A 21,223-nucleotide genomic window follows, 5' to 3' on the forward strand; every position below is an offset into this window, starting at 1 on the left:
AGGTACTGTCCACTTGAGTAAAGATTTGAAAATTTGTGGTTTCTTTGATCTTTTACTCGCACTGGTATGGTCCCTCTCTATCTGCCTCAGGGCTATCCTTAGCTTGTTGAAATCTTGGTAGGAATCATACTTGTGGCCACTGATATCCTTCAAATCTAGTCTTACATCAGTTTACAGCATTGAGTGTAACATGGTGTTGACATCCTGGTGCTTCACAACTTGTTTCTCTAAACCTTTCCAATAATATATTCCAGACGAGCGCTCCAGGAGGTAACATCTCTTCGTCTAGCACTGTAGAATGCTGCCAACAATTGCTCCCTGTTGTCCACATTTCCATACATGTTATCTAGTGTATTCAAAATATCTTCCATTGTGGTATCTTCACCCTTGTACATGGCTATTCGTGCTACTTGACCTTGAGGTGAACGGCGAACAGCATACTCCTTCTGTTCATTACTATATGCTGGGTTGCTACCTCATACTTCTACAAATCATATGGTGTGTCTCTTTTACCCTCTCCACCAGAAAAAATATTTCATTGTTGGTGGATATGCTGATGTAGTAGTGGCTGATGGATCATCATTCTTCTTAATCCTAGGTCGGTCATGATCCACCCTTATCTTTAGGCTTCATGGATCATGACAACTTATCAGAGTGTTCCTGTGTTTCCCTTCTTTGTCATCTTAGTACTTGTTTCAGCCTAGCCTCCAACTCTTCTGGTGCACCCGTCTGCAATAGGTTGTTATCTTCTTCACTTAGCATTTCTGATTTGTCATCCTCAGATGTTGTTGCCATGTCTAGGACTATAACTTCTGTATTCAGGAATATCAAAAACTGATTCTAAATTAGTAATCCAAAAACTTAGTAAGTCAAGTTAGTAATAACAAAAACAGTACACTAAGTTAGTAATCGAAACAAAGTACACTGAAATTGAATAATACACAAAATTAGTACAGTATCAAAAGCAACATGTAGCATAATCAAAACCAAAATTAGCTAAATTAGTAACTAAATCACGTAAAACAAGTCACAAAGTTAATAAAGTCACAGCAATAAGCTGTGCAGTAACTCAGTAAACATCTAATAAAAACTACTAATGTGCTCCACTGTACACCAATTAGCACAACTTCACAACTATATATAATAGGATATCCATATCATAATAGAAAAAATAAACAAAAACAAAGAAATAAAACAAAACAAAACATCAAAAACAAATGATTAAGCAAACATAATACAAAGCTTATAGTCAAGAGTCAACGGACACAAACAACAACAAGAAAAAAAAAACAATCAATCAGTGCAGGAAAGAAGTCAAGTGCAAAACATGCAAAAGCAATCAAATAATCAAATAAAGCAAACGATATAAAACACAATTATACACTACTGATACACTACTGATACTCTACTGATACACTACTGATACACTACTGATACTCTAATGTAAAATCAAACAGATGCAAACACACAATACTTACAACCCTTAACACTATTAAACTGATATGTATCCCTGAGCTCCTGAAATGGCTATATCATCACCTGGTATCACAAGCCCCTCTACAAATGAAAACTGAAATACAAATACAACATAAATAATAATGCTCAGAGTAATACCGGTACCCACTATAACTCACCGGTTCCCTGGAGAAGTCAAACTAAAACAAAAATAAAGTGACTGTAATAATTGACTTCATAGTTCACAACACCAATCAATCAGGTACAATACAGCTCTGAAAATGTACAATCTTACAGTATATGGATTTGCTCTTCCCTTGAACCAATCTCTGTCAGTAGCAATCTGTACAATATAATAAGAACAGCAAATAATAATAATAATAACAAAAATAATGAGTAGTCCGCTACGATCTCTTACACATCTACTGCCAGTACACTACAGGTTTGTGCACGCTAAGCCTCCATGACACTACTCACCTTTAAAGAAAAAAATGAGAAAAAAAAACAATACAGCAATCAAAATAGAAATGATAGTATTAGTAGCAATTCACAGCAAAAAAATAATAATGATAATAGACAATCATCCACAAAAATATATGCAGAAAAATAATGAACGATTCATGCAGTATCTACCCTGTTCAAACTATAATGAACTGTCGAAACTGTTCAAACCTGAAAAAGGGTGGGCCAGAGAAAGTATGAACTCAAGGCTGAGATGTACCACTAAGTGATGTTAGTAATGACTAAAAGTTACGGAAAATGCATACATACTGACACATACAAGCAAGAAGAGTATTTACGCTTAACTTTAGTAAAAAAAAAAAAAATTCTATTTATGCTTATGTATATCAAATCTCTCTAAATTCTAAGAGAGAGAGAAAAAAAAAACAAACAAACAAACAAAAACAAACTAAATGCACTGATAAACACAGGACAAATCAATCATATGTATAAACTGACATAAATTTAATAAATCACAAACATATAAATAAATAAATAAATAAATAAATTAATTAATTAATGCAAATACAAGAAATCAACTCACACATAACATGACACCAAAAATAGACCAAGTGCAATGTAATTTTCAATGTATACTTTAATCTCTAAAAAAGTGAATTTAGAAGAAGATAAACAAATAAATACACAAAATAACCAAAGTTCACTTTAAAAAAAAATACAGGGAAGAAAAAATATGAAGAGAAAAAAAAACAATCTGAAGATTCTAAAGTAAAGTAAATTCAAAGTCTAATTTAAATAAACTTCGAGAATGAAACTGAAAATATCAATGTTTATTCTCAAGTGGGTGTGGCTTTACTTCCGGTTTATATTATCATGACACAATGGGGGTGGGGTGGGGTGGTTATCAGTGTCATGTATTCCTCCTAGAAAAAAAAATCACAAGGGAAAATAAATGTAAAAAATAATAATTTCATTTAAAAATAAACCATGTATTTACACTCAATCAGTATAATGAATTAAAATATTCATGACTGATGCATACTAACGAAATACTTCAAGTATCGTTAAAGTTAAACACAATATAATTGTTTTTGTTCAATCTATTATTTCAGAAATTATCAATGTCAACAGTTTCATAAAGTTTAAAGGGAAAAATTCAAATGGCAATTTCTAAATATGCATGGAAACATATACAAACATACAGATTTTAAATGTCATACATAAATCAACGCCAGATCTGGTTCAGTATTCTCCGAAATAAAAAAAAAAAACTGTCGAATCCAAAATAAGAGCTTTCGAGAAAACGGAAGTGCACTAATAAAGTTCAAAGGTAAACACACAGTCGACGCGTCACTAACTGTTTCGTCCCATTAAGTTATCCACATGTCGAAATCCACGTTGGGCCCATTGAAACGCCTGACTAGCTTACAAGGCGTTGAAATAATAAGAGTATATGGTTGTTCTAACACGGTTTATTCAAGATGCATATCAAGATGAAATTCCCTATAAAACAAAAATTATATTATAACTCAAGTGCAAAGAGAGATAACTATATCACCTTTAAACGACTATTAATTGCACCAAATATCTAAAAAAATAATATATATGAACATCGTCATTATCCTATTTACACTCATACATTTATATATGAAAATATATGCCTGAGAAAACATAGCTCAAATGTGAAATATTAGAGGGTTTGCATGCCTATGTGATAGATAACATTTTTTCACCTCTACACAAAATATAATAGCTTGAGCAGAATATCAATGCATGAAACAAGTAATTGATCAAAAAAGTAAATTGTATGATATTATATTTAAAACAAAATACCATACCTCGCATGAGGTGCAAAGGAATCATCAAATATAAATGTACATGTAGCTACTTTGCATCTGTATGTAATATGAATAGGTAAAACTGTCAAATATCTATTGTCACACTTTAATTATCATACATTCATCTAGTTCAAATTGTTAATATCAGTTTTAACTTCTATTTAAATATGGAAATATTCTTTTATGATTTCAACTAGTTTATCAAGTTTACTATAATTTTACACATTCACACTAGGAGTCTCAATCTTCCATAATAAAGGTATAGGATATCAGTAACTAAATGTTAATAAATAAACGTTAACATAAGAATAACTGACCTCTAAAAACTTCAAGTCAACACAACCTTCTACAAACTCTGAGATAAAAAATATATGGCTACCGACTAAAAAGAACTCACTAACCGACACAATGAAAATTTACCTCCAAAACTCAACTACATAAGGTCAGTGTCATGACTGGCCTAGGGTCACTCTAATTTGCATACTAAAAATAAGTAAACACATGTACTGTAAAATCAAAACATACAGGTGTTTCTAAAGGTAAATCAAAGTACTGAAATACTAAGTACTGGTCTATGATCATCTGAAGAATAAAAACCAATCAGTAAAACAAGTCAATAAGTATCATATAGTGCATCAATTATATACACAATAATCATGTACACATAATACAAAAAATACTGTGCTACAGATATATACATTTATGAATGATTACTTCTTTTCTGCTGAATATCCTGGCAGAATACCTAAATTGGATATTCAGTGTTTCACTCTCCCCAGCTTATGTTTTGATATTATATGTCTGTACATAGGAGTTACTTATGTTATTAACATAAAGTATGAAGTTGCAAATCTTTTTCTAGATTTTCCTTTCTTGTAAAGACGCCTAAATAAAGTGAAGGATCAATGATGAACACCAAAAACCATGCTTTCCTTATGCTATAAAATTGTCCTTTGATAAATTCCCAGCCGCAGCCCTTGTTTCTGTATACTACTAGGGTCCATCATCATGTTTCGGGTTTCCAGAGAAAAAAATCTTAAAGCGTTACTTCGGCAATTAGAAGAAATTAGAATGTGGTTAAATAAGGATTTTTTTTAATTTGGCAAATTTCAAAATTTTAAAACCTATTTATAGATTTTTGTTCATGTTGGACAACAAACGTAACATGACATAACTCCTCATTACTTGACAAAACAATAGAATTCTTATGTCAAAAGTCGATTATTAAAGTTCGATTTATCTTTCTTTGTGTATTCAACATTTGTCCATGACGAATCTGCTTGATAATTTTCACCTGATACCTTAATTTATGACGCAGTATTGCACCAAAATCGTGTGACAAGAGGCAACACCAAAACAGACAGAAGACTACATTTGTAGTCCAATCGATGTATAGGCGGAGGAAGAGATCGGGGGAGATTTAGAAAGAATTGTCTAGATGAAGAAGTAGTGTGTGATAAAAAGTAAAGTAACTGGTAAAAGAAAGGAATATAACGTGTACAATTATTTTAGTGTAGTGTAATCTTGGTACAGCAAGATAAATAATGTTGTAATTTTTTTTATGTTTCTGGGGAAAATTTTAGTAAAAAAAAACATTTTTCTTTGTCAAATCGACAAAAAAGTAAGTAAAATAAGATTCCTCTATTGTGACCTTGGCTATACCTATTTGAGGAGGATATTTTACAGTAAGACTTTTACTGTTTTTGTACAATGTATGAGTATTATTGAAAGTCCTTACCTTGGAGTTACTTCCTGTCTTCTGAGTAGACGTCTTTGTCCATGCTTCTATTTTATTTGGAGTCCTGATTGCTATTTTACTTTTTTTCTCTGCGCCTCCTATTTTGGTTGATCTCTTTTTCTGTTACGTATGTTTTTTTTTTTTTATTCTGGTCGTTGTCCCTGATTGTGGTATTTTCATTAAGTTAAAATACGGGTTACCTATATTTTCCTTTCAATGTCCAAAGGGGCGTGCTTTTTCTCTGAACTAGAAAACACCTGTTCGTGAAATCTAGTGATGTTCATTTTTCTCTGACAGTAACGTTCTCCTTACTATCATATCCATCTTTACGATCCTCAGAACTGTGTGAATAATTTGTATATTTTCCAGCTTATTACTTTTAAAGGGGACTTTTACAATACCTTCATATGTGTATGATATCTTGGGGTTGACGAAGGTCAAATTAAGGGAAAAAATGACGCGCCCTCTAGATCTGCTGGTTAGATACATATTTTGCGCAATTTTATCACCTTCGGCCAAATTGGCAATTAATTGTCGCTTGTGTTATATTTAGATTATAATGAATATTCAATTACCACACGATTTTGGATAATCCATATCTAATATGTATAAAACTAAGAATCAAATCTTTACATTTACGGAAGAATTAAGCAAAATTCCTAACTAATTGATAGCAACGAAAACCTTTACTCGACAATTTATCGGTACTACAGAGATGTTGTTTATTTAAGTTTAGTTTTGAAATAATAATGCAATTCTGTGAATTTTGCGTGCATCGGGAACAATTATAACTATTGTAGAATCCACGTGAACTTATTTTTTTCGCTATTCCAAAAACATCGCCTATATAGCCGCTATTTAAATTTCACAGAAATTTCCCGTTAAACGGTTTATATATGACGTTAACAACTAGTTGAAGTTTATTAATACTTTTAATATGCTATAATCAGAGCGAAAAAGTATTTCATTTGTCAGAACGCATCATAATTGTATGTGTTTCACCATCACTGTTGGTGAAAAATAATCCTCATTTTATCTAAAATATCACAAAACAAGGAGAAAATAGTAGAAAGTAGAAATTGTTACATTGTAAATGTAAAAATAAATAATTCAACATAATGCTTATATTTTTTGTCTCAAAATACCTTCAACGCGTTCCAACACTTTGCATAATGTTATTTTAACTAGGAGTTTTGCAAAAAAACCTATTCGGGGTTTACATGTAATAACTCATATCTATTATAATATCTAAAATAGGATGGTGATCTAGACCTGTAAAACACATTACAAAATAATTGTGCTCACTTAACTATGCAATTTACCTATTCCATACTATATGCTATTATCAAACATTAGACTGTATGGTAAGGGTACGTTGGAAAGTATTATAAAAGTCATCAGTATCATTATTAATCAGTCAAAAAGGTAATCTGTAAAAAGAAGATTCTATGGTGCATATCTTTATTGACTTTATAATTGCAAACGTTTTACCGAATTAAACCGGGTAAACTCGGTAAACACTTAATACAACATCAGTCAGACCCTTGAACTTAATATGTTTAATTTTCTAACGAATATATGTTTACTACTCATCTTCATTCACTTCATCCTTGTGTCTTTTAACCCATGTAAGGTTTGCTGATTTATTCAGAAAGTGGTTTATTAAACGTTATAAGGAATAAATTACCTATAAAATATTAAACAGATGAATGTTATAACAACGAATGTGAGGTTCGAATGTTCAGTCTTACGGACTTCGTCGGAGAGAAAAACCCAAACTCTCTATACTTATCTCTTTATAAAGAGTAATCAAGGGTACCAAAATTATAACGGTAATTAAAAGAATATATGGTACTTGTTTGTTATTTTTTGTTATTGTTTCGTATCCGCGTCTATTCTATTTTTTGTTTTTGAAATCTTCAAGCTGTCAATAGTTCCACGCCTGCGCCAAGGGTTGTGGTCTTGATTTAAAACGATGATAGAAAAGATCGAGCTCATAAAAAGTAAAATATTCTATGGCTGTTTTAATCTATAGGTTTAATTTTCATTATTTGTTCCTCTTTCATGGAATTGGTAGAACAGAACTATACTGTTGAAAAAAATATCAGTGGAGTGTTAAAGAATGGTACAGGGTAAGCTTGAATTGAAGTCATAGCTCACACACCCCTCCCCCACAAAAAAAGGAAGAAGGAAAACAAACAAACAAAAACAATGATTCAATTCAAATTATGAAATTAAGTACCGTAATTTACTCTTGTAATATAGAAAATGTAGAGATGTCTTACTATCTCACGCCAAATGAGGATACAAATCAAACGTTCATCTTCTTACAATAAATACATATCCACATGGTAAGATACCTTCATAAAACTTGAATAATTTCTTCTTTGAATATGGCTTCTTATTTCCATTTAATATACCAAACATGTTCGCTTGGGTGTTGATGCATTTGTGTTTTGACTTGTACATCATTCTGGAGTTATCAATAGTCCAAAAGTTACTGACTAATTTTTGTTCTAAAGAGAGGCGAAAGTCGTTTTTACCCACGTGACGATCGAAAAGGACGGAAAGTATTTCGTCAACACTACATACACTGTGGAGGACTGTTGTATTGGTTTTTCGAGACGGGGAAAGAAAGACAAATGTAAACGTATGTACAGGTGTTGTCTGTATAGAGGAGACAAATATTGCCAAATATACTCTTTATTACTACATGGTACACGTGCTAATGTAAATAAATAAATAAAAAAAAATACGTTCATGTCAATCTTGTGCACTAACAAGACACTTCTCTCTGTCTTCTCCATAATTTACGTTTACAATAGATGAAACAGGAATAGAAACTGTATATTGACCAATGGAATGACGAAGTTCAGCTGCTGTTCTGCCTTTATGTTAGTTTACCTTGTGCTTTTTTCATTACTTCCTACTGTTTGTTTTTGTCTCAATAAGATCCATAGAGAAAAGTACGCTTGAGGTGTACAGGGATTTCATTATCATGATAATTATATATTTTTTTTTATGTTGGAGAATTTTATGCTAATAGACTTAAACTTTAACTACGACCCAATAATTGTTCATTGAATAATACACTAAAGCATATGAATCTCAAAGAATCAGAAAAATGCGCGTTCTAAGATCAAAAGGCTGATGAGAACACTTAGCACTTCTTATTGGAATGCTCACCGCATGATCATCAACGAGAAGATTTTTTAATTTATGATTCATGATTTTTTTGTATGTAAGTTAAAAAGTACAGTTTTTAATAAGGAACTGGATGTATCTTCATCTAAAAAAGCAGGTATATTTTTGACAGTACAATTAAACTTCTCGAAATCGGCCACCGCTGGGGCACGAGGAAATGGCCGGTTTATAGGGGTGACCGGTTTTATGAAAAATAGCAATGTATTCTAAGATTTGTCTTCTTTTATGTGTATTATAACCATACTCGTTGTCAGTTTGCTGGTCGAGACATATTTAATTCCAATTCGAAACTTTGGGCTTTTTATTTATTATTATTACATTTAAAAGCTTGCATCATTTGCAAATGGCTTGGTTAAAACCCGACGGTACTGCCGAAAAATATTGTCTTACGTGTGAGTTTTTATAAACATTTAGGTATATTCATGCATAAAGTTTTATATACCTTTGTGATTATCTAAGCATCCGTTTGATATCTTTTAAGCAGTAAGTGTTATATTGAAAGTCATACATAGGCACTTAGTATGATAGATATTTTATACGCATTGTCTACTAATAGCAAATTGTTGAGCTGTAAATGGGAAACACTTTGGTTTAAGTAGACATGAGGATTATTAAAAATGTTCATTTTTGTAAACAAAACAAATTACTAATTACTGAAATTACGCTAAATGGAAATCCTTATATAGAGGGGGAAGAAACATTAAGCAATCCTCGCAATTTGTCAGGGCTCCTATGTCCACTTTGGTTTATTAAAATGGTGGATCTGGAAATTTATAAAAAATAAGATTGCTATCTTTAACTGTACACAAAAAAAGAGGGTTCTATGGATCACATTTGAATGCTAAAATTAACACAACTTTACCACAACTTGTTCTTTTTTACAATGGTTTGTCCAACGTGAATTCTGTATTACTTTGTTTATCAGCATGCAAACATGGGACATATGGACAGAACTGTTCAGAAATTTGTGAATGTGACGAGTGTAGAAGATGCAATCACAAGACAGGGGAGTGTAGAAAATGCAGGGACCCCATAGAACGTAAGTAAATCAATTTGACCAAGCACATCCTGATACATTGTATAAGCACAAGGAAAGGATTTGTTTTCGAAATAAGGGTAACAACAAAAGTACTGAACACTAATCTGATCCATAATCAAGTCAAATTCAGCATAAATTCAAAGTGTAAATGTGGTTACCGACAATATATAACCAGAGCTTGAGATAATTTAAAAGGAGACTGTGATTTACATGTATACTGCTATTCAAAAATGCTTGAAACTCGTTCATCGATATTTCCTAATTCATGTGAACTAGTTAGTGTGTAATACAACTTCATTACTAACAAAGCTAACACGTATATTATTCAATTAGTTTTAAATCTATTCGTTTAGCTCTTATGAACTCGACAACTACATTGACTCCTACTAGTACTAGTACAACGCCAACAACTAACCAAGGTGAGAATTTGGTATCATTTTACACTTATTTGCGAGTTTTTTTTTTATATGATCGCACATAGTTCTTTCCGGTCGTTTAATGGTATAACCCTATTGTCATATGCTCCCAGTTTTTAGTGGAGTCCGAGTTGCTCATTTACTTATGTTACTTTGTATGTATGATTTTAAGTTACTTTATGTTCTATCAAGAAGCCATCGCTACATAATTTGTTATATAATATAATTTTCAGAAAGCAACGAAGACGGCGATGGAGATTCCACTACAATTCTAATAGCTTTGATACTGTCATTGGTAACACTCATTGTTATTCTGCTCATAGGATTCGTGCTAAGGGAAAGGTGGGTATGATAATATACTTATTGTTTGTATATTTACCTGTTAGCTGTGGACTGAACAAACACTTTTGCACTCCTTTTGCTGACGTAAGCTTGGAAGTATAAACCTGCCTCTTAAGAGTGCAGAAAAATCTAGACCAGTAGAGGTGCACATTCGATGCCTGTCTTGAGAGTGCATTAAATAATCAATCAGTAGTGGTGCACCTTTGATGCTTATCTTGGGAGTATGGAAAATGATCGATCAGTAAAAGTGCACATGTGATGCCTATCTTGGGAGAGTAGTAAATGATCGATCAATAAAGATGCACATGTGATGCCAGCCTTGAGAGTGTAGAAATTGATCGACCAGTAGAGGTACACATGTGGTGCGCTTCGGTGTTCCTAGTCTAATGTTACACGTATGCACTGAATTGAATGTCCAAATATACCGTCGATCATATTTGTACAAATGAAACTTAAATAACATTATGTTTTTTTCACATTAACATTTCTACTCTTGACAAAAAATTATTTTAATGAAGTAAAAAAGGGGGCTACAATTAAATAACAATTATGAATAATTTATGATTTTTGTCTGTAATCTGTTCCAATATTTATATATATGTATTTTATACACCCGTCTTTTGGAAGTTGTATTACATCCGTTCCGTCCTCGTGAGACGTATCATACGAGAACTCAAAACCCCTATAGCAATAGAGTTTTTTTTTTTGTATAGTGCTGGTCTCAATGGAAGGAAGCTGCCTTTTTCGGTTTGCTGAATTTTTTTTTACATAAAGATTGAAAGAGGGGGGTGTGGGTAGGCGTTTTGATTCAGCTTCTTGTGAATTGTTGAATTCTGTCCTTTAAGGCTATCAAATACTTTACATTTTTCAAAATGTTTCCTGTTGTAAATGCTTTACTTCAAATACGGCCGATAGATATTGGGAGCCAAACTCTGCTTTGAGTTTAGTTTTAAACATATTTTATTGGTAATAAACAAAATGGACCAGACACAAGTAACATAACACACTAATGAAGTCTTCTCCTGAAATAATTACGAAATGGGATAGTACTATGAGTCATTGCTTCATACCAACATTTATATATCTGCATTCAGTCAAGCAAGAAACAGATGGCCTGGACTACGATTGTGTATCGTATATAGAAAATGATAATTTTTCCATCCGAAAGCTTAAACTAGTATGGTTCTACCTAAACACCTGGAAGAGGGTGAGTCTTCATAATTATATCTTGATAATCAATGACACTGTTCAAAAACATATGTTAGGTCCTAAAACAACTCTACCTATGTTCATTACCTTGGATCTGATATTTATCGTGAAATATTTTTTAAGTGTTTTTAAGTGGACATGAATCTCTTATCTTTATTCTATCACTCATATTTCTACGTTAATATATACTGCTCAATGTTTTGTCGTTTCCGTTTGTTTTTTTGTGTTCAATGTCCAATAATTCGAAATAATACTTAAAAATAGGGCATTACGCCCTTAGTGGAACATTTAAGTGATACCCTGCCACGTAGGAGTAAACAAGGGGGAATGCAAAACGTTTAAAATAGTCTTACTCGAAAATTACATTTTTGTTTCTGTTGAAAATTGAACTTAATTCTTATTTGATGACACTAAACAATTGTGCAAAGTTCCGAAATCCATGGATTCGTTCTGAAGTTATCATCTGGAAGTCTTCGGGGATGGACAGACGGATGGATATGGAAGTTTTCGGAGGGTATCACATTTACAATACATCGTCACTTCCTTCCAAAACTATATTACTGTGAATTCATTTATTTTCGTTGACATCAATTTTCGTGGATTTACAAAAAAGACATTGTCGTGGGTTGTTAAATTCGTGGAAAACAAACTTTCAAAACAAAAAAATTATGTTGTAAATTTTACATGAATGGTTTAGCTGAAAGTCGTTAGTTGATTGACAATAACGACTCAAATCAAGATTAATCATTTGTTTGATTGCCCAGTCCCAGTCCAGTTCAGGAAAAAGTTAAAATTAATAATCATTACTCGTTTACCTTCTTGCGTATTTGCCTTTTATTCCACCAACATTGGCTTAACGTCGAAATTTAAATTCTTACTTTTCTTTACAATTTTGAATTGTCTACCCTCGGGTTACAAATTTGTGTTAAACTGGCACAAACTTATTAGCAAATCTGATTGTATAATCCGTTAAATAAACAATTGTTATGGAATTAATTTGATTGAATTTTTTTTAATGATTTTAACGGTTAAAGTAAATTTAAGATCGGAATTAATTAACTACTGAATTATCTTGATTTATTACAAAATGAATTTATCAATAAAATTTCGTTATCTTTTTTTTCAGTTGGTACCGAGATTTCTTTCATCTGCAAAATGTACCACCAAACCTCTTTCAAAACTTTTAACTTCTATACTCACAACTGTCAAAGAGGGTCTAAAGTCCTACCACAACACTTGTTACTCCCGTAGTGGTATTAATTCAATGTGGATCCTGAAAAATTCGAAAGATCTTTTCAAGACTATTATCTGAATATAATAGCATTAAAACCTATGATTTATCAACACTGTATACTTCTATTCCCCATACTCAGTTAAAATCCCGACTTAAAAACATTATACATCGTTGTTTTTTCCAAAAAAGATGGTACACCTAGATACAAATATATAGTTCTTGGTAGAGATTCCTCATACTTTGTAAGAAATAATTCCAAAACATCTTCCAAATATACAGAGGAAGATGTTTACAAAATGCTGGAATTTTCAACTGACAACATATTTGTCCAGTGTGGTGGACGTGTTTTTCAACAAACGGTCGGCATTCCAATGGGAACAAATTGTGCTCCTTCACTTGCTGACCTATTCCTTCACTCTTATGAGGCTGACTTTATAGCTGATCTGATCAGAAAGAAGGAATATCGTTTGCCTAGAGCCTTCAATCTCAGTTTCCGCTATATAGATGACGTATTATCTTTAAACAATCCTAATTTCGGGGATTTGATACATCGCATCTACCCAAAAGAACTTGAGATAAAGGATACTACAGACACTGTGAAGACAGCCACATATCTTGACCTACACTTAGAAATCGATGGTAAAGGAAAACTATTGACCAAACTTTACGACAAACGTGATGACTTTTCATTCAGAATTGTCAACTTTCCTTTCATCTGTGGCAACAGCCCTTCGGCTCCTGCGTATGGAGTGTTCATATTACAACTCATACGTTATGCCAGAGCTTGCCGAAACTACGCAGACTTTTTGTATCGCGCTAGAACTCTAACAAATAGGCTTCTGGAACAGAGTTATGTTGCTACAAGATTAAGTCATCACTACAGAAGTTTTATGGCCGTTATCATGAACTCGTGGATCGTTATGGTGTATCCATCAGCACCATGAAAACTGATTTATTCAACGGGTCATAGTTTTCCTTCACTCGTTTGTCTACCCCGGATTTGACTTTTTATGAGCAACTCGGCGGGTGTTTCTAGAAAAGCAGAGGACGCTTACCCTACCGGTGCACCTGGTCCATGCTCCCAGTTTTTAGTGGAGTCCGAGTTGCTCATTTAGTTTTGTTACTTTGTATGTATGATTTAATTACTTTATGTTCTTTGTTGTGTATGTTTGTTTTCCATGTCTGGTCTTTGTCACTGGATTACATTCTTTTGATTACCGCTATAACCTTGGTTCTTTTGATTACCGCTATAACCTTGGTTCTTTTGATTACCGCTATAACCTTGGTTCCTTTGATTACCGCTATAACCTTGGTTCTTTTGATTACCGCTATAACCTTGGTTCTTTTGATTACCGCTATAACCTTGGTTCCTTTGATTACCGCTATAACCTTGGTTCTTTTGATTACCGCTATAACCTTGGTTCTTTTGATTACCGCTTTAACCTTGGTTCCCTTGATTACCGCTTTAACCTTGGTTCCCTTGATTACCGCTATAACCTTGGTTCCTTTGATTACCGCTTTAACCTTGGTTCCTTTGATTACTCTTAGACGACAATGTTAATGACTGGATCCGTAAAGTCCGACTGAACGGTGGCGTTATCAACACTCGCATCGTCATGGCGGCAATAGAAGCAATCGTTACTAAATTTGCCCGTAACAAACTTCAGCGGTATGGTGGTCACATCAACATTACCAAGTCTTTAGCCAGATCTATCCTACAACGTATGGGTTTCGTCAAAAGAAAGGGTACAAAGGCAGTCAAACACCTACCCACCGACTTCGACGACATTAAAGCAACCCACCTGGAAAAAGTCAACAAAGTCGTAGAGGAGCACTATGTACCAGACTCTCTCATCATAAACTTGGACCAGACTGGTTGTTAACTTGTGCCTGGCGGAGACTGGACCATGGAACAGCAGGGGACTCAACAGATCACCATTTAGGGGTTAGACGATACACGACAGATCACGCTACTTCTTGCAGTAACCAAATCCGGTACACTTCTTCCTCCACATCTGATTTATGCAGGCAAAACCAACCGTTGTCTTCCAAAGGGTGTTGACTTTCCTGACAACTGGGACCACCTACACCGAGACCCACTGGAGTAATGAGGAGTCCATGATCCGTTACGGTGACAAAGTCATAATACCATACGTAGATAGATCCGCGACGAGCCGTTGGTATACACTACAACCCAGAAAGCCATAGCGTTATTCGATGTCTCTTGTCACTCAACCGAGAGTACAAAGAAGAACTAAAAGCCCACTTCAATGACTTGTACTCATCAGAAGTAATACAACTATTGAAGCAGCAAGTAGATGACACTGGCGGTGATGCATCATCAAACAACGTTGTGGTTGATACCAAGACTTCCGTGCTAAAACCCATCCATGCAAACTGGATTATTTTTACTCACCATAAAATGTCAACACGTACCGACCTGATCCAGATAGGCTTCTGTAAAGCTGGTTTACTCTCTTAAAAGTGATATTGACATTATAAGCTGTTGAAATTTATAGTATTCCTGTGATTTATCAGTGTGTGTTAAAATTACATTGTCTACTGCTTTATAAAATATGTTTTTATCTCATATGCACCAAAAATAGATTGTTACTAATATGATGGTAAAAAATACAATAATTATTAAAACAATTTCTTCAGTTTTTCTCTTTATGAAACCTCAGCTGTTCCAGATCGATTTTCTCAAAATAAACAATACGCAAATTATACACTTAAAATGAACACTTTACCGATACATGCTATTTTAACCGGAAGTATGAAATAAACATCTCAATAAAGTAACAAAATCAGTTTTTTGGTGTTTTTATTCATTTAAGGAGTTTTATTACTGATTGTACATCTTCCTTCATTCACTGCAGGTACAAGTAACATTGTTAAACTACGTTTACACTGAAATATAGGTAAACAGGGTCTGACATATGTACAAGTCCATACGGGCAGTATGTCGTTCATGTTCTTCTTCCTCAAGGTTTTGGAAAATACATTTTTCGTTGGGTTGTTAAATTCGTGGTTTGGGCACATACGAATTCCACAATAATTGGATCACCACGAACAATTAGTGTTTCACAATATTTCATAAAACGCTTTATGAGTTATTGTATGACATGGTCTGTCGTATGGAGGGCAGTATTCAATAATAAACATGTTCATCAATTTAAGGAGAGTCGTTGCTACATTTTCTCTGCCTGGCGTATAGACCTTAAGTAGGTTTCAAAACTTGTATGCTAAAGGTTTTAATAATATGTGTAAGTGGTAGAGTAAAAAACATTACTGTGGTAGGTTCTTAGTGAGCTTAATATGGTACGTAAAACCAACTGGTTGCACTTTTTCATTACCAGCAAAAACAAGGGTCAAGTTCATTTGTAAGCCGTCAATAAACAAATATATATTTCTAAAATATATTTAAGTGCTTGCTCAGTTTCAAAGTCAGTATTGAATTCTTTTTTCATGTCTCAGGCGTCACAGATTGAAGAAACAAAGACAACAAGGAACAGATCCAGGTAAGACTATAAAAACTGTAGGCACAGCTCATTTGTTGATACTCCTGCCCCCTTTTCACAATATTAGAGTACCCAAAAAACTCATTCAGATGAAAAAAACTAAGTAGGAGGTGCACAATAGCATTATGTGTAAAGAAAGAGTAATCAAGAGAACCAATATTCTAGCGGAAATCAAAAGAATGTAATCCAGGGACAAAGACCAGATATGGGAAACGGACAAACACAACAACGAACATAAAAAACAAAAACAAAACATACAAAGAAACAAGATCAACTCGGACTCCACTAAAACATTAGTTACCATGGTGCCGTTTTCCATACTTATCTTTTATTAAATCTGTGTATTGTTTTAGAATTACTTAAAAACTTAAATTGCAACGGTCTATACAGAACAGCAGAAAATTCTTGATGGTGCATGGTATGAGTTGCACGGGTTTTCTTTAAAAAAGGACCAGAGCTGCACAATACAGAATCAGGGCCCGGTTTCATATAGAAATTCAAATTCAGATTTTTCTAAACTCAAATTGTGTTGAATACTCTGAATGGAAATTTTCGGAAGAAATAAAGGATTGGAAGAAAATATCAATTAATTTGAGATTTTTTAAAACAAATCCAAGCCAGATTATTTCCTTAGTTTTATTGATTAAAGAACTCTTACAATTAAAATACGTTCTGGTGAGAAAGTCTTGGAACGAATTTATTTTAATATAAGTACATATAAATTAAAACCTAAAACATACATAGAAAATAATAAAAAAAAACCCGACTGTGGATTTTGAACGTATCAGGTATATATTTTCTGGAAAAAAGCTGCCAATACATGCATTTTTTCCCTTGTTTTTCTAACACTACAACGAGGATATTTAAGAAATAATTCATGGAGGGGGTAGATTTTAACTCATTTTAACATGGTACGGCATTTATATTCGATTATTTAACACCGAGCGACAATGTTGAACCCATGTTAAAATGAGTATTTCTTTTCTAATATGACAAAAAATTCCCTAGGTGTAGTCAAAATAACGGCTGCTCCATTTAACCTCCCCTGTATGGAAGTTGGACTAATTAAAAAATAAACCACATATGCAAGTAAACCATCTATTGAATGAGTATCAGTATCAGTATAGTATTAGATACATGTAACCTCTCAGCCGTTAAATCATCGCGTAAACGTTTTTAAAGAGTAATCAAGGAAACCAAGGTGATAGCGGTAATCAGAATGGAATCCAGGGACAATGACCAGACATGGAAAACAGACATACACAACAAAGAACATACGGTAACTAAAATCATACATACAAAGTAACAAAAGTAAATGAGCAATTCGAACTCCTATAAAAACTAAAGTAACAAAAGAAAACAGGCAACTCGGACACTAAAAATTAGTGTTTTGTCTCGAAACGACAGCGAAAGAAAAGCGATAGTGCGCAGGTGTTAAAGGTGTGGTTGTACCGACAGGAAGACGTCATATTAGAATAAAATTCTATTATCTCTAACAGTTAAGTTTTCGGCATTAGAAGAACGTCAAGAATATGACGATCCTTGGTCAGAGACAAGGAGGTTGAGGCGATTGCAAGACTAGATGAAATATACAATGTAGGTAGAGAACTTGACAGTTGACGGGATCTAACATTTTTTTTTATCAGTCATAGATTCAAATGCCAGTGAAATAATTGAGCCTGAATCGACTTCACAACCTAAGTGAATACATACACGTTTCATTAAGTGAAGGGCATATTCTATACAGGGCCGGCAACTTTATCCCCTGTCGTTTGCTGTTTTACTTACTGTGACATGACTTCTGTGCCAGTCATTATTTACATTTGTACAATTCAGCCTAAAGACAAGCCTTTTTTCAACTAATACTTCTTGTCTGCAGTTATCAATTTTGGACCACCATATGCATTCTTTCAGGGTCTAATGAATATGGAGAAATAAGCCAAAAAACTTCCTGTTTGCGTTCACTTCTCCCATTTGTCTTCCACAGGGAGAATATTTTGTAATAGATAACATAGACAAAAATGTTTGTGATTTCTTTAAATTGAATTTACTAAAACTTCTTGTCATTGGCGAATAGATTATGTTTGTGCTATCCAATAATTAAAATGTGCGTATAGAAATTATTGGAAAAGAGCCTCAAATTTAATATAATGACCATAAATGTATAATAAAAATCATCAAGATTTAATAACAGAAATATTCTATTTTTTTTACTGGACACTACTTTCTTTAAGTAGCAGCCTTTACTATTTTACTTTAAAATTTGTCTTTTATTGTATGAAAATTGTAGTCTTATAAACTAAAATGCTAGGCAAGGGCCTATTTTACAGATGGGCAGGATGTTTGTCATTAATATTTTGAGATAATGACCTATACACACCTATAGGAGTGCATCCAAACCTACAAAAGAAGTCCAGGAGTTCCAAACAAAAATGCGATCCCTTCAGGACATCCTGTCCGTACAACGATACATCTTTCTTCATAACTCAAGCATAGGAATTATTGTAGTTTTAATAATCAAAAGTCTGATATTAACTATGTGTATAGCTAGTGCATGCAATAATTGATCTAGGAGGTATTTCTGGGTTTTTGACCTCCCCTTTTGTTGGGAAATTGTGTTTATTTTGTGCATTATTTCTATAAAAAATATTCAATAATAGCTCAGTATTCCCCATGTTTTTGTGTTTGTTCTTGACATGCACTTTCTCTCAAGTTCTATAGCAAAACAATAGTACAACACTTTTATAAGTTGTCAATCTATTTAACTTCTTGGTTAGTTTGTTAGATTTCTTCATGATCAAGAATGGGCAATATCCTGTGTTTGATGGGAATCGTTCACATGTACTAGTGGCAATAATAGCTATCATTCAAACTAACACAGATATTCAAGAAACTCAGGCAGTAGTACAAATTTGTAAATTACTAACTTGATATTTAATGTCATGTAGCCATGTAACATGGGAACTTTTAGAGTGAATGCAAAATCTGTTTCTGAAAAAATTAGTGTGTAGTCAAATTTTTTTTTCTTTTTTTTTTTTTTTTGGGGGGGGGCTAAAATAGGAGGGGGTATTTAAAGAAAAATGTCCTGATTTAAATACCTTCACTTGCAAAAAAAAGTTTCATCAATTTTTTAGCTTGTTTTAAACAGTGTTTAACTCATTTGTTGCTTCCAAGACGATATATTGTTATCCCCCTGTCTTCTATAGTAGCAATTTAGTCAAGGTTTTAACCTTTAATCTACAAAAATTCACCACTCGATAAGTAAAATGCAAGTGTGTATCACAAACTTATTTTTTGTGTAGACTTTATTACTATGGCAAGCCAAAGTGGACAAAATTCAAGTTTCATTTTCTAATATTTTGTAATATTAGAAAATGAATTTTTAATATTACAAAATCATTTTTTATATTAGAAACAAAATATTAGAAATTCATTTTGTGGTATTAAAAATTCATCTTTTAATATTAAAAATTCCTGATTTAGTAATAATATAAAACATCACACATTTTGTAATATTACATATCAAAATTAAAAATTCATGTTCTAATATTACACATTCCTAATTTAGAAATGTTATAAAATATCACACAGTTTGTAATATTACAAATTGAATGTGTAATATTAGAAAAAGAAATTATAATATTAGAAAATGAATTTGTAATATTAAAAAAATCATTTTCTAATATTACAAATTCCTAATTTAGTAATACTATAAAACATCACACATTTTGTTATATTACATATTGAATTTGTAATATTAGAAAATGAATTTGTAGTATTAGAAAATCACTTTGCAATCATGCAAAATCAGTCACATTTTTTAATATTTCAAAATTATTTTCTATTATTAAAAATTGGTAATTGAATACAACAAATTCATTTTCTAATAATTGAAAATCAATTTTCAATATCGAAAAATCTTAATATTAGAAATTCAATTTTTAATATTAAAAAATGTTTCGTAATATAAGAAATCTAAATTTTAATATTAGAAAATGAATTTGTAATATTAAGAAAATCATTTTTAAATATTGGGAAATACTCATTTCTGTCCACTTTGGCTTGCCATATATTACTCTACTGAATGAATCCAATGGTGTCCTTTCTGCAAATTAAGTGTTGCAGGTATTTTACTCCAGTTAAAAAGCAATGGAAACTTTTCAGCCATTGCCACAACACTGAAAATACGCACAAGAAGGGTTGGGTGAAGTCGTAACAATTACAGTTGGAAGGTTGGGCAAATATTTACTTTTATTTTTCACTTCAAAATTTGCGAATTAAGCCACTGCTATCACATTTCATGATGGTTAAATATTTTTATTATTTATTTAAGTCTTTAAAAGCAGATATGATATCCATTTCCACCATTTTCGTGTAAATACCACATAAAATTAACATAAAAGTGAAAATAGAAATATGTAACAGATCTACATTAAATGCTGAATTCATGATCCTTTCATAAGCCTGATATTTAAATATAGTTGTACTCAAAATAACAGCTATTCATCACTTATGAATTACTTTGTAATGGACATGATAAAGTGTTTATTTCAAGCATCACTAGATCTATTTATTAACCAAAAGTGTCTATGTAAATATTGTCATGACAAATTAGCGACCATTAACCAGTGTGAAGTGATGGCACCTGAGTTCAAAGACAAAGTTTCTGCTTCCTAATATAAGGATGAACCACTTAGTGTGTTATTTAACATTTCAGATGGTAGATCAGTTAACAATATAAACAGGGCCAAGTTAGGCAAAATAC

At 32.7% G+C, this 21,223-nt stretch overlaps 1 protein-coding gene across 1 annotated transcript; it reads left to right on the plus strand.

Moving 5' to 3' along the window:
• Window positions 1-7,557: 7,557 nt before the first annotated feature.
• On the plus strand, window positions 7,558-19,503 carry LOC148606109 (uncharacterized). Its single transcript, XM_088546080.1, has 7 exons — window positions 7,558-7,625; window positions 8,016-8,143; window positions 9,623-9,736; window positions 10,090-10,155; window positions 10,386-10,494; window positions 16,415-16,458; window positions 17,958-19,503. Exons 1-7 carry the CDS (start codon window positions 7,558-7,560, stop codon window positions 18,038-18,040), a joined length of 612 nt encoding a protein of 203 aa, XP_088402206.1. The 3' UTR covers window positions 18,041-19,503.
• Window positions 19,504-21,223: the final 1,720 nt, after the last annotated feature.

This window comes from Perna viridis, chromosome 9 (genome assembly GCF_037379345.1).
Source record: "Perna viridis isolate PV_CMFRI_1.1 ecotype Kerala chromosome 9, ASM3737934v1, whole genome shotgun sequence".
NCBI lineage: Eukaryota > Metazoa > Mollusca > Bivalvia > Mytilida > Mytilidae > Perna > Perna viridis.